This window comes from Opisthorchis viverrini (genome assembly GCF_000715545.1).
Source record: "Opisthorchis viverrini unplaced genomic scaffold opera_v5_489, whole genome shotgun sequence".
Classification (NCBI taxonomy): Eukaryota; Metazoa; Platyhelminthes; class Trematoda; order Opisthorchiida; family Opisthorchiidae; genus Opisthorchis; species Opisthorchis viverrini.
Genome location: NW_008752153.1, coordinates 27,515 through 42,825, shown reverse-complemented (window position 1 = coordinate 42,825; position 15,311 = coordinate 27,515). Strand labels below are relative to the sequence as shown.

At 41.0% G+C, this 15,311-nt stretch overlaps 1 protein-coding gene across 1 annotated transcript; it reads right to left on the bottom strand.

The window, feature by feature from the left end:
* Positions 1-1,529: 1,529 nt before the first annotated feature.
* On the bottom strand, positions 1,530-9,930 carry T265_15421 (hypothetical protein; the record flags this gene model as incomplete). The annotated part of the gene is made up of 4 exons (XM_009178035.1): positions 1,530-1,621; positions 3,277-3,299; positions 7,421-7,492; positions 9,848-9,930. Coding segments are annotated over 4 exons (267 nt in total), but the record flags the coding sequence as incomplete, so codon positions are not given.
* Positions 9,931-15,311: the final 5,381 nt, after the last annotated feature.

The window sequence follows — 15,311 nt, the reverse complement described above, 5'->3', positions numbered from 1 at the left end:
TCCGAGGGGACCTAATTCTTACTTACGCCCTGTTTGAACAAAGCTTGGCAAACAGGTTTTTTACCGTTGACCCAGCAAACACCCGGCGGGGACATAGTAAGAAAATTTTCAGGCTCAGGGCACACACATTCATTAGACAAGTTTTTTTCAGTTCGGGTAGTAGCTGCGTGGAATGACCTTCCTCCGACGGTTGTCCACGCTCCTTCTAGAACCCAGTTTAAAGCACTATTTGACATTTATTTATGCGAATCCTCGCGCTGGCAAGCATACTTCCCCGCGCTGAGAACATAAAGAGCAGTGCTACACCCTTTTGTCACTTGTGCCTTTCAGGTGAACGACAGCCACTGATCAACAAGAACAAAACCGACCCGGGAAACTTGGGCAAAAGCCTCGATCCTGTGTATCAATCCGTGAATCCTGACCGCTACTCTCTAGACTTGGGCAACCCGGCGGCTTTCTAGCACTCCTGCTGCTTTTTTGGCTCGACAGCTAGGCATCGGAGGGGTTCTACAGTTGAACGAACGAAACATAGTATTAGTACACCTAAATCAACTTTGCACGCATGCCGAGTTAACTTTATCACATATGCCACCGATCCTCTCCCAAGTTCTCATAGTGCCAAAATGTACCACGCGCGACTGACTTGATAGTGAACCCATAATTTAACTCAACAATATTCACAAAACATTTGAAAAGTAGCTTTTTCGGAAGCTTGCATCACTGACTTAGGATTACCTCGGTTGTAGCGTATACCATAGGAAATTGTTCTCAGATTAAATAGCATCATTTATAGCAGAGTAAAATATGCTGTCTCATGAGTAAGTTAACAGAGGGTCACAAAATACACGCAAGTAATGCCCCTGACATAGTCCTTTTTGCGAGCCTCTACCCTTTTCCATGGATTGTAACTAAGCCATGATGGGGTTACCCAGTCGCAAAACGTGCAACGCAACCCCCTCGCGTTTTTCTTCTGTCGCTTGTCACCACATGCTTGAGAATACTTATTCATCTGGACGCCTCCAACTTCCAGGATTAGTAGACACTTCTTTCCATTTAGCAATTAATGTCAAAATTCCTTCCATATTCTTAGCTAGTATGTTACTGTTCACCATGGCCTTCATCTGGTACCTGGTATTCCTCTGCATCTCCTTAACCAACTTCCTGAGTGAGCGTTACTTAACCGCTCCCGAAACCGTATGGTCACTTTTCAACCCCATTTTTGCCCAAGCACGATCAAGTACATGATAATCCTATCTCCCAAGAATTTTAATGTATTTTTCCGTTCCTGATTCCAATTGACCCAGAACTGGCCATAAATTAGGGTGTCATAGTAAAGCACAGGCTATTTTGGTGGCAAAGAGGTACTGCTTCCTCCACTATACCCATTAGAGGATTCCAAATATGTAGGACAAAAACGAGTTTGTCAATACGTCACAAATCGTTAAACCGTCAAACGATTTTAAGATTTTACAACCGGCTACCATGCAAATAAAAGCGTACCAAACACAACTTCAGTTTTAGAAAGAGCTATCTCATAAGGAAAGCCGTATTGTTGCAAAGTACTTTGTCATTTTGCTCATCACAAGTTCGACCCGTCTTGAATTGGGTTGCTTCTAGGTCTCTGCGAAGAAAAATGGGAAATATGGAAACCTTATAGCGGACTAGGACCTTATCAGCGTGTTCGGATAAATTAACAAGCAAAGTAACCAGTACAAAATCACAAAATCACAATAGGAAAAGAATGAGTAGTCAAATGGGAACTCACGAATGTGTAGATCCAATAGTCCACTACACCGATCCAAATGCAGTAACTGGCTGTGAATGGAAATATTCACTTGTCGAAATTTCCCACAGATGGTTCCGCGTGAGTCATATATTCCACGGTAGGAAAATTATTCACGGCTAAAAAATGTCACAGGGATTTATTGTGCAGTGGTTCAGCGTAAATAAACTCGTTCAGCAAGAAGTCAGCAGGTCGCACCGGAAAAATGTGTATTCGTAACATTAAAACAAACGTCCCGATACAATATGTACGACAGTTACAAAGTGTGGTTTAAGTTCAGGAAGAATGGTAAATGTGACAACGGATTACAGACACTACAAGATTTTGTCCAGGAAGATAGACATAGGCGTTGCGTATTAACATAAAAAACGCAAGGACTTCCCAGGTTTTTGTCCAGTGCGTTCATGCAAAGCCACGGCAGAACCTGTATTTTGTCGAAGGCAAGTTGATGCTTGCAATGGTTGAAAACACAGAGCGGATTCATACTTATTATCGGATGGCACGATGTAAAGGTGCCTAATAGTGGGCATCTCAATAAAACAGCATCAAACCTTAGAGTTCCAACACTAGAATACAAAGCACCAAGTTTCTTCGTGTATCGGTCTCGAAATGTACTATTTATTAAGCAAAACGGATGTGGCTTGAGCAAAGTACTTCGGTCCATTTTCGGAAGAGTATAAGCCATTATCAGGTTGCCAAAAATCTACCGTGAGAAGATTTCAGTTGTCGGTTAAAAATTTAGGGGCACATGTGACCCCTGCTTGGGGACGAAATCAATCAAAGCTCTTTTCGTGGCTGGCGACAGCTTTCCAAATCAGATCTATATGTTAAGCAAGATCTTATACAAACCACTTAAACTTGTGTTTATCCCAGGCAGAAGCATCTGAAAACACCTCTATCATACTCACCACTCAAAATTCGTAGTCCATGAAGTGGGCGTTGTTGAAAGAGCGCGATTTTTTGTGGTGTCACCACATAGTGTTACCTGAATCACTGACTTGAAACGGAAAGGTGAAGGTGCGTTTGACTGTTTTATATAAATCCAACTTAGCATCCGTTACATTTTTTGAATTATTTTGTGGTTCGAGAATATGGCTGATTCAGAAAAATCGGACGGCTTTTGACTGCAGTTAGGGCTTATAAATACATCTTCGGATTTTTAACCAGCATAGGCGTGACTGCTTAAGGGACATGTAGGGATACATAATTTCAACTTTGCTTTAGTATAGACGAACGGATTTTCATTTCAATGAGCACTGTCACGCCCAAATTGGTGGATTAATTTACACATCAGAACTACGCCAAGTGCGATTCTAAGTAGTGACTCTTTTGAGAAAAAATGAACATAAACAAAAACTTATAGTCCGGAAGTCACCGAATGAGTATAGATTAAAAGAGAGTTGATAACAACCACAAGCCTTGGTAAGTTACGTTTCGAAGTTTCTGTTTGTACAACTAATCTAGCACCTCAGACAGAGGTGCTGTAAACTAACGAGTCTTTGAGTGAGGATGACAGCTAAAGGAGAGAGAGAGCAAAAGAAAAAGCTTGTCTTGGCAACAAACTTGGAAACAACTATTCCAAAAAGAGGCATAATGCTCAAAAGGTGAATGAAGATGAAGTCCGTAAACCATGCAGTTTTCGAGGCTAGAACCCTGAAAGAGAAGGACTGTTCTGAACCCTTATTATGACTGCTCATACGAGAACCATCGTTGAATCTCTTCGACGGCATTGTATTGATCTTTGTTATCAAGCGATAGCAATTTAGATGTCCATGTGTTATTATCGTGAACAGAAGAACTATGGTGTATGCCAGCCATTCATCAAAAACAGGGAGAACTAAAGCAACAAGGTTATTCATAAATGTTTTGCTCTCACGTCAAGAATTCATCAGCCTTACCCAAGATTCGAACAAGTTTTTAGATTATACCCGTACGGGCACATACTGACTAAGTAATACGTTGCTAAAAGTGTGCTCACTGTTTGTGCACAAACACTAGTTTGAGTAGTGTTATGAGATTTTCAAAGTTAGTTTTTCGGGAGAATAGTTATAACGTTCCTGTCTTCATTTTTTCCACTCTGAGAAAAAATTTCAGTTTGATGAATTTTTATTCTGGGGATATGTACACCATATCTGTTAGAAATGAGGAGTCTTGATCTAAACTACGGGCCACTGGGTTAACTGTATGCTACACGCGTGAGAAAAAACGTCGATCGATGAAAACCTCTAGTGCCTTGTTACTTGAATCATATTTAGATGAGTGTCTATCACGTGTCCGCTCATTTCACCCTCTGGATTGTTCTCGGAAATCCTGTTGCTCAGGAGGCAGAAGCGATTTCAATGTGGTGGACGTTACTTTGGGTTTCGCTGGTTGGGGTTCTAACAGAAAGTGAGTACTTGACGAGCATTTGGTGGATATTAAACGGAAACCTCGGTATTTTTGGAAAACAAAAGCTGTCAGCCGCTGCCTGCGGTAGTCGTCACAAAATCAGTCATTAACCACTTGCTATCTTGAAAAGATCTAAGGTTGTGGATAACTGCACGTGTACGGAGAGTGAGAAATGGCTCAAAAATTCCTTGCAGATTTTAGCAAATGAACCGTTAAACAGAAATATAACCACTTGATTCATTGCGAAATCTAACGGCCGAAGCTCACATTTGACTATTTGGTCAACCTATTAGAAAAAGCTTATCAGCATTTAAAATTTCAAGTAGCTTATTCTGTAGACTTTACTCCAGTATAGTGTTTTGGAGAATTTACGCCAATCCAGGGCCATAAGAAAGCTTGAATATGACAGAATAACTTCTGCCTATAGGAGAATGCTCAATGAATATTCCTCAACAGCTCACGACCGCTTTCGTCTTTCTTGGGGCCCACCAAATGGGCGCATTCCCCAAGTTTCCATCAACCTTATGTTTTACGTGAACCTACTGAAGTGATTTCAAAAAATACGTTCAGTTGTAAATCAATTTGATTTTCACGGGAGACTCAAGTGAATCTCTCGTTCATGATGTTCTTCAACTGACTGTGGTGCACAAATTTGAGTCTGTCGCGGAAACCAAATTGATTTGCAAGTGAGTGTAAACTAGTCCAATTCGGGTTCAAGTAGAACATAAAGTTGACGGAAACTCGTGGACTGCGCCTATCCAATAAGCTTCAAAGTGTGAGTAGTTTCCTTCATGAGAATAACTTCTAAGCAAACGCCTTCAACCTGATTACCTTTGATGAAAAACTAATTTTTTTCTTAGTGAACCACACACAACTTTGACAAAACATGGTTGAAATGACTCGGTTATTGTTCTAGAACAACGCGTCGGTTTGACTGCGTATATCAGCTTCATTCACTGCTTCTTAGGTTTCTCAGCCCAAACTTAATAAAGCACTTTAACCGTTATACATCCTACTTTAGACATAGATTACTAGCAAAACATCAATATCTTGCGAGATCATTTGAAAACACTGTGAATCTGTCGATGCTAGAGCATATGAAGAAGGCGGTAGGATAAGCCATTATGAGAGATAGGTTTCATCAGTACGCACTTTATAGCACAAAACGCATAAAATCGTATGAGGCGAAAAGCGAATGCAGTTTGCATCCATTATGTACTAGTTATTGCGCCTAGAAAACTGTTTTAAATCTTTTACGGAGGAAGAGTCCAATTAAGAGGAAGTTATTTCGCATCCTTGTGAATACGAATAACTACCACTTAAATCAATACTGTAGTACCGAATTCAACACAGTCACCCAGATATGAGACCGACCAATTGTAACGGAAGGCCTGGTAACCAGAGCGTCTCGGTTGTCAATGTAAAGTCGTCTGCACACCCAATTAGTGGCCCATAATAGCCTATTTAAGTAGAGAAAACTGAACCGTTGAGTGCTTCATTGCATGTAAGAAGCCACTTGGTGGTCCGAACCACAGAACAATACAATTAAATGCAAGATATACAAAACATTTTCTGGAAAGCAACAACCCGACAACCGAAACTATGGGTCATGCAGGTGAAGCATTTGTGGCTCATTCAAGTCAATGCTACGGAGTCAGTTGAAAAGTTCGTGTGTAAAAGGTCGTCTGATAGCGCGCAACACTCAACGTGCACACCCTTGGCAAATATACGTCTAGATATTACTGACAATCAATCAGATTGGTTTGTAGTTAGTGATGATCTCTGACGCGTACGATGTTCCAGCCTAGCCGCACTACCAAGCCAAAACTAGTTGCCACCATACGTTCAAAGTACGTTGGCTGAAGTTCCGAAAACGTCGGGGCAGCTCCACTAATAGCGTTTCACTCTAATAAAATGTGAAGCTACTTTATTCCAATTATGTTTAAAGAGGTCGACAACTTCCGCTACTAGATTTTCTTAGGAGAAAACCGGGTGTTGTTTTCTATTAAAACCAGTTAATGGCATTCAAACACGTTGTGAAATGACCTGATCTCAGAATCAAGGGTAAAATACTCAACCTTGTGAAGAAAACCCCAATTCACTTGCAATCCAAATCTTCCGAGCTGGTTTTGATTGTGTCGGAAGATGGATTGGCCTGTGTCCCACTATTGCGGATTTCAATCATGGTGAGATGAGCCACACAATACCGGGTCAAGCCACTTTGGAAGTTAACCGAGTAGGTGCAACCTCCGAGCAAAGTGAAGTGCATAATGACTGAAATCGGTGGTGATTACAAGTTCACTCAGTGAACAGAATAAGTTATTGAAATAAATGGTATACCAGTGAGGAAGTGAGACTGCGGCTAATACGGCTATAGTATCCTAAAAATAGGTAGGGAAACACCCTTTCGTTTTGGCATTACGATGCTTGTTATTCCTCAATGTTTGTTTGGTGTTCGCAGACTGAGTACGCATTGATATTGCCGTTTGAGAATGTCCTGGAAATTTTTCAGTGTTTGATTAACATTAAATCTGCAAAATATGCAGTGTCGTTCATGAGACGCACCAAGACACAAAAGCACGGCTGGCTAGTACAGTTTATCCTGCACATTGATGATTGCAGTTACTCACCTGCAGCTCCATTTTGGCTCGACAATCAGGAACACACGACGTTATCCAGGGTCATTTTCAGAATATAAATAATTACCACTGAAATCAATGTGATACTACTGAATTCAGCGCACACACACCAGAGGGATAGAGATAGAATGAAAGCCACCTGGCGATGAATTCTAGCTAAAAACACCTTTCTGGTCAGCATTAAGTGTTTTCTATATTTTGGTCGGATATGATGCATCCAATGCTTGAGCTGAGCCATGAAATCTCTGTTTTCAACAGGAGTATGTGTAGCAATAGGGAACCCTGCGTTTTGTTTTATGAGCCATTACATACGGGGGCTTCGGCACATATCACATTTAACCTAATTGCTCAATGGAAGTCAAATATTTGTAATCAACTGTGGCAAGACACAACCCACTCTCCTCTACTATTTCGTTCAGATTTGGGACAAGTTCAGGTTCTAGGTAAGTATTCTACACGACTCTTTTGGATAACTTTTTGTTTCCTTCCGGCAAACATTCTACTCAACTGCATGCAAGCTTGGTGTGTGGACCAACCTAAAGAAACATGAACATCAGAGTTTGCATTAGGGATGCAATTGTCAATCAAACCCACACTAGTGTTGGCTAACGTTAACACTCGCTTTATCAGACTTACACGTGTTTTCCTCATTCAGTAAATTGTTTTCAGGAATATCATTTAACTGAGGGGAAATGAAAACTAAATTTTAAATGACAACAGCTCCATGGTGGTCGTTGGCTTGTTCGCTGTGCTGAGCAATCTAATTACAAACGTTTCGTCACCAATCAAGGTGACATCATCAGTGCGTTACTACGGAGCTTAGTAGTGCATAGCGGTGGGTTGGTGGTTGTCCGGCTCAGCAAACAAGCCAACAACCACCCACTAAACTACCTGAGCTACCGACATTTTCCTGTGTAGACAACAGCTCCAGTTTTTAGCTTGGGGCAAATTAATTTGCGTTTAACACGCTATGACCGAAATGACTACCAAGTTATTCCGAGTTGGCTCTGCCCGTAGTAATTAAAAGAGCAACTGATGACAAATGCCAGTGTGAAGCTCTTAGATAAGGCGGTAGATGAAATGTCATCGTTCTTACAAAAACACCAATCGACAGCTGAACTGAACCAAGTTGTGTCAACCATGTTTCAAACGGGTTACCACGTATACCATATCTCTGACACTTACAGTCAATTTTTATTTGAGGCTTATTGCAGCATGAGACCAACGATGTTGTAGTATTAGGAATCACCAGACTTGATTTTCTTCGGCGAACTCATCACATGAGACTATAGTGTTCGCTTTCCTGACTCATGAACCCAAAGCTTTTAGACATACACTCCTGACATCAACGATGGACTCAAATAACTCCGTTGAGGACGAGCAGCACTCCGGGCAGTTGCGAAATGTGTGAAGTGGTGTTCAGCCACACACTAGGGATCAGTTCAAAGAAAACAACTTGGCCTGCGAAGATGCTTATCTGATCCTTGCACTTTGAGCATCCATATCAACGAGTCTTTAAAAGAACTGGTTTGTGGCAAACGAATCAATGTTGTCTGGGCATGATGTATGCAAAGCCTTATGAGCGAATAACCATAAGTCTAATGAGAATCAACGAAGACCCATGACAAGTATCCGCATAGCATCAAACTGAATAAGCATCGAGAAAGAACAGAGGAGAGATTCTCAATGGAGACGCCACAAAGCGAGTTTGGTGTTGGTGTTAAATACTTGTAGTATGCAATGCGTGCAGATCCAAGAACAAAGTCTTGGATCAGTTTTGGAGGCAGGATGGGAACCAATCTAATAATCATAATGACTGGAACTTTCATTGGAGTGAAATAAGGTTGTGTGAACAAGAAATGTTCAGTAAAATATGCCAATCTGCAAACTAATTTGGTTTTGCGAGAGACTCACCTGGAACCCAACTGAATCTGTCGGTTTTGATGTATCAAGGCAACTGAATTTGCTGCACCAGACCGCCTCATGTTTCACTGGCTACGATATTCGAGATATTGCGATACGTGTATATTCGAAATTTACTACTCATAAGGTTGCTGAAAACCCCTTGACAGCCCCACAACCGGTTTCGCCCTTCTTGGGGCTCATCAGATAGGCGCAGTCCCCGAGTTTTCCGTCAACCTTATGTTCTACTTGAAACTAAATCGCACAAAATTAGCGAAATACACTTATTTGCAAAATAGTTTGGTTTTGCGAGAATCTTAACTGGAACCCAGATGAATCTCTCGTTTGTGATTTTTCCAGTGCGTGTTCTTTGGATCAGTTTCGGAGGTAGGATGAGAACCAACCTATCATTCACAATGACTGGAATTTCGATTAAAGTGACGTAAATTTGCGTGCAGAAGAAAAGTTCACTTCAGATGGCGTTGATAAAATTGAGTAGTACTAGTTTGATCAGCGAAAATTTAAGGGGGCTGGTTCTCATAAATCGAGTTTTAGGTGACGGTTTTCTGAGTTGTTTCGAATGAAGTTTGTGCAGATGAGCAACCAAGCTGTCAAGTTTGCAAAAAATGTGGAAAGTCCATTTTTGCAAGTTATCTCTCCGCGCGGCAGCGTAGCAGTACACTAAACTGTTTTCAGCAAAATGCGAATGCTGTCATTGGAAATGACAGGATTTAAACCAAATTGAGGGGCACTAACGAGATCGGTTATTGCAACTGAGCGAGATTTCCACAGAGTGCAGGAATCAAGGTTTACTTTCCTCAGAAATGGGAGAAATCTGGAGTCGAAGTTTCACGGTATTCAACGACAGGTATACCTGAAAGATGTGTTTAAGTTATAAACAGTGAAAATCTGCTTGCTGACATTTCTCTTTGACCCTCTGTTCCGGCTGTTTCAAATGACATTCCGCATATCTGAGGTACATCGGTATTAATAAATTACTTCTAGTGATCAGCTCTTCAAGTCCACATTTCTGTTCCGTACATTGGTACGTTGTACGAAATCAGGCTGAAGGTGGAATGGTTTTTCTGGAATTCTGAGCTGCACCAAATTCTGAAAATCTATACTTTCCATTTACCCATTGAACTGGTGTTTTCTCGTAGCGTTTCGACTTCTGTTTGGCACCAGAATCTAAGTGTCTGTCTGGCAAAACGAATTCATCTGCAAAGAGGAGAAAACAGGTAGTGGGCTGTAGAAGTACTGCGGCAGCATTATGAACAGTATCTCCCTTCATGATCATAGATCCCCGATCTGTTTCAGCAAGTAATTTAGATCTGCGCAAACGTACCATGTTGCGCACTTTGACTGGTTGGCGACGGACCTCAGCGGTGATGTGTGCCTACTTTACATAGTATGCAGTACCGTCTTTTGAAGTAAAACATAGACTGTATGGTACAATAATCCTGTATGTTATCAGTGGAAAGGGGAAGCGCTTTCGCTGACCAATTACTGTTTTTCTTACACGTGTTACACAAACCGGTGAACGCACTGTGAACGTACTGCTCTTTTGGGTACACTCAGTCACCGACTGGTTGTTCCCACCTGAGTTCTTCATGTGGAAATGAATAGTCTGTAGTAAAAAGCAGCGTGTTGCGAAATATTCGCTTTCATCTTTGGTTGTTATAAACAGAAGAAAAACTAAACTGATTCACCCGTTCATGAGTGTTATCTTTTATCGTGGCACTTATTGATTCCGGTAGTTGTGCTCAGAGAGGAATGAGGTCGCAAGTTCAACCTAGAGGAGGTGAGCATGTGACGATGATTCACGTGCTTATTTGAGCACATGATCTTCTGTTTACATTTTTTAGTGTGACCAAACAGAAGGCGTGTTGTACTTTTATCCCTAAAATTGTCAAATTGTTTCCGACAAATTTTACTTTCAAACTATGGGGAAGGAAAAACACTCATTTGTGGAAAGTTTGCACTTAAGAAAGTGATAACAATATAAAGTCAGCAAACTACTTTAGGCATATTTTCATTTTCGCGTTTGTTTAACTTTCGGTCTTTATTTTACTAACAGATGCACGTGATTTTGGAACACTTGGTAAGTTGGTGAACGGGTGACCCTCAGTTTTACCTTGGAAACGTTTGATCCTCTCAGCAAACTGTTAAAATTTAAATCGCAACAAAACATGCAAATCAAGTTCTTTTGTTCTCAACGCAGGCAGTGACGTACCTTTTCAAGGTTGTCCTAACCATTGATTCAATAGGCTCATTCTATTTTAACCAAGTGAAAAAAGTCTGGTTGCGTCCAAATCTTTGCTTCCAAGCCGATCATCAAACACATGGTGGATAAAAATACTGTTATGAAGCGGACCAGAAGAGAACAAGATAAGAAAGTGTGCTTTCATACCCAGATAAGAAAGAGATGTTTGATGAATGAACTAGTTATATGCACTCATGCCGCTAATATAGTCCATATCCAGGTTCGGTGGCTCGGATGCATTGATTTATCTTTGAAGCTAACCCCGTTTACTCTTCATTGCTCATGTGTGACACTCGCAAGCTATGCCTTATCGAGCGCTCATCCGTAGTGTGCTCTATTGTAAGTGTCTCTTGTTGGGAGATTATCAGTAACGTCGGACCCAGTCTTTGTCCACTTATCTCAATATTCTCGAATCCACTGAATCGGACGTCTACTCATTTTAACTGATTCACAAATCTTAGGCGCTCTGCGAACTCGTCACAGTTGATTTTCCCGCAATCTATGTGTCCGTAGAGGATATTTCAAAATCCGCCACAGTCGGGTTAATGGCAACAAGCACAAGGGAGCTCGAAAATTGGTCGGCGAACTGAAAGCTAAGATGGGTTCAATTGCTGGATGAAGCAGGATTTACATAACTGGGCACAACATATGAAGTGGAGCTCTGAGTGAATATAGTTTGCTCCTTCTTAATGGATTTCAAAAAGCGACACGGGTATTTGCAGTGTAAGTCTTCTGAAGTTAGCTATGAGCAACTGTTCATTAGTCGACCGAACTGTGGTCTCGTCAAATTACTGTTACAAGATCAATATATTGATTTGTTTGGTTGGAAACAGTGAAAACTCTAAAAACAAGAGATACACACTCGGCACCTACTGGATCAAACATGCTTTGGACGTAGTACACTGCTGATAGGATTGCTGAAAACGATAGATCCAGCTGGGTCTAAGGTCAGTTTCCCGTCAAAAACAAATTGGTATGCAGATTAGTGTATATGTCGAACAAAACATGCTTTTATAATGCTGAGCATTCTGAGTATTCTGTTAGACACTGTACATAGATGTCTAACTAAAAACGGCAAACTACTGCAGTCAGACGAACCAGTGAACGCGGAATCTATCAGGATCTCTGCGCTCTCCAGTACGCTCATACACACTTGTTCATCAAATATGTGCGCATATATAGTTATATTTATATCTATATTTGCTTCACCCTATATATATATATTATCACTGTATATTACAAAATAATGTGTGATGAACCAACATGGCTTTCTAAGCCATTGTTTTGACTTTTACCACTTCCTGAAGTGTTCTGCGCGGAACTGTCTCATGAGCCACTGAACCAATGGTCAACTTGGAGGGCGATATTCATGGACTATGGAATCCAATATCCACCGGATTCTGAAGACTTTTGTACCAATGTGAGTTGGCCTTGAGAATTAGGGTAAGCACAGATTTCGTATGAGAGAGAATGCTTCCAGATAATGGGCGAATTACTTATTATTTAATTAATTTAATTAATTTAATTAATTTAATTATTTGCACCATAAAACACAAAATACTTTTGACGGGAGCGTGGCCCTCTGGTCTTGGTAGGCAAGCAGAGTTTAGTTACTCGCATTGCTAGATAACGGACAGACTAGGGTTCAAACGTCCTTAAGTCTACGTATTGTGTTCCGAGCGGAATGCCGTGATTCATGCTTTTGTGTATTTTGCTCAGTTTACCTAAAATTTACGTCACTGAACGTATCACTACCATCTTAGTTTGTCCTGATTTTTGATGAGGAAGGTTTCACTTTTTACCTCTGAAGTTAAAATGCTCTTAAAATTTTACTTACAGATGTGAAGTATGCAAGCGATATAACTATTGTTGGAACTGACCCTGCCTTACGGACTGGTATGATCTTAGCACCTGAGAAGTGAAGCTGCAAGTTGGACGACTAACAATACTGAGAGTACTGGATTCATGTGTCATTGGAATCGGCGAGTGCACTTGATGAGTAGCCGTCCACTCATTCTATTCTCAGAACAATGGCGAACAGGACGGTGGCAAACGTAACCATTACATACACGCAAAATTTACATTGTTTACAGCGGGTGGCTCTGATGATCCTGGTTTACGCCAGGAGAGTAAAGCTGTAGCAAATCCTGTTTTTAAGAAATCAGGCTTTTCCTTCTCTGGATTCGGTTGCAAGTGATTGTTTATAATCCCGAAAGAAACTACATCGTTTAGACTAATATTATTCACCAACAAGTTTAGACATCCTGGATGTGTTGGCAATTCGGTTCTCAAAGCCCAGTGCAATTCAAAACTCCGTGTAACTCCTTCATTGAGCATTACATCAGACCGTTTAGCTCTTTCATCAAGATTCGGTTTTTAATCAGGAGATATCCCATCAATTTACTACCTTCACGATTCGTCTTTTGAGTTTACGACCGAAAACTGGGGCAGTATGGATAAGATAAAAAAAAGCCCATAAACCGGATTATTTCAATATACTTCATGTTTTTATCACTGAAGAATCGTAAAAGGCAAGGGTTTCAAAATCACTTTGATTTGAACCAAGGGGAACTGCTGATGGACTACAGACACTGAGGACTCAGCTTCAATGCTCATAATTATGTCTGAGGGGCGAAATTGCCCACCTGGTTAGAGCGCTAATTCAATGACCGGAAGGTTCGTGACTGGAGCCTGACCTCTAGCTCTCGACTTCCTCTGTCTGGGCTTGGATAACCTGGTAGTATCCCAGCCGTCGTGCAACCTTCGGGTGGCATGGCAGTTAGGCATCGGAAGGGTGCTACAGCTGAATGATTTTTATGAATTAAGTCTGAATAGGTAGCAAACAGTTGTGTATGTAACTTGTACGTATGCAACTGTGTTCTAAAAACGAAACCCCTAGAAAAGGTGGATACACAACCTTTGTAATGGTGGAATATTACTGCGCTGATATCAGCCAGATACAATTTTAGCAAGGCGGTTGCAAGAACATGCCATTGACAAGATTTGTTTTTGATATTCCTCTTGTTTCTGGTTTGTAGCCTTACTTAGCACGCGTCGAAATTCACTCCGTTTCATGAACGTTTGTCCATATAATACAGGGGGTTGATAGACTACCGTGTGGTGTTCGGCCTGTTGCGAACAGCAAAATGGGTTCACGGTATCTTCCTGTCTACAGGTGACTTCCTTATCTCTGGCAGAACGGAATTATCGTTCAGTATTCAAAATTTCCAGGAATCATTATTTATTGTGACATATCATGCGCCGATGCGCTGTCAGAAGTTCAAAACCGACCAGCTGTTCCATGGGTTTGGTACTGTCTCAAACAGATATTCTCGCGTCCTAGCAGGATGAGAATTGTTTTTTTTTAATGATCCATTTTAAAAGTTTCCCCATATCATTTACCGTATCTATATTCTAATGGTTTTAACAAACCAAGGATACATAATCGCTTATCTTAGTCTATATGAATTAGTGGAATTAGTTGGAGAATTTTGGCTACTTGACTGTGCTCTCCTGTTTACACTTAGACAGTGGAAGGCAATTTAAACGTTACACGAAACGCAGTGAATGATATTCGATCAACTGAGTGCCGAACTAGTTGGGCAATTAGGTTTCCTTATCGTAAATTCCGTGCTAAAATATCATCGGTCCATCTGACTCTGATGAAATCGTCATCAAACATTCTAGATATTCTGCTGGAATCGCCATTGTTGCACAGAAACAGGTATTCGAGACCCTGCTTTATGCCAAAACTCAAATACGCAGAAGAATCACACTAGTACTATCCGAACCGATTTGTTTATCAGTTCGATACCGGTATGGCGATTTAACAATAGGGGTTTATCAGAGGTAGTATCGGCAGAATTACAAGTGCCGTGTTATTAGCTCCCCCTTCAAATTAGACATCCAACAACGCGAGGCTGACATGAACATTTTACGAATCAATTCATTTCGTGTCACATGGTTCCTAATTCAACCTTTAAGGTGCTGTCTTGGCTGTATTGTCGATTGGATTCAGAATCGTCCCTTTAGCGAAGATTGCTCGAACATAATCGATTATACTGCTATTTGAATAGTAAAGGTTGATCAATATCCGAGGTACTGTGAAGATATTTGCACGTGTATTATGTCCGAGAAGTTTGTAGACACCGCACCTTTTTATTACGTGGGAGATATTTCCGAGGAGATTTGAAGCCTGGAATACTTCTTAGTTGATTGAGCGAAACAAATTCTTTCCAAACATGTCAGAACTGACCGGAGTACCCTGGATCTGTGAACAAGTGAAGAAAAAAATGCAGTTGCTGAAAGCTTTCCAGAAACTGATAACGGTCGTTGT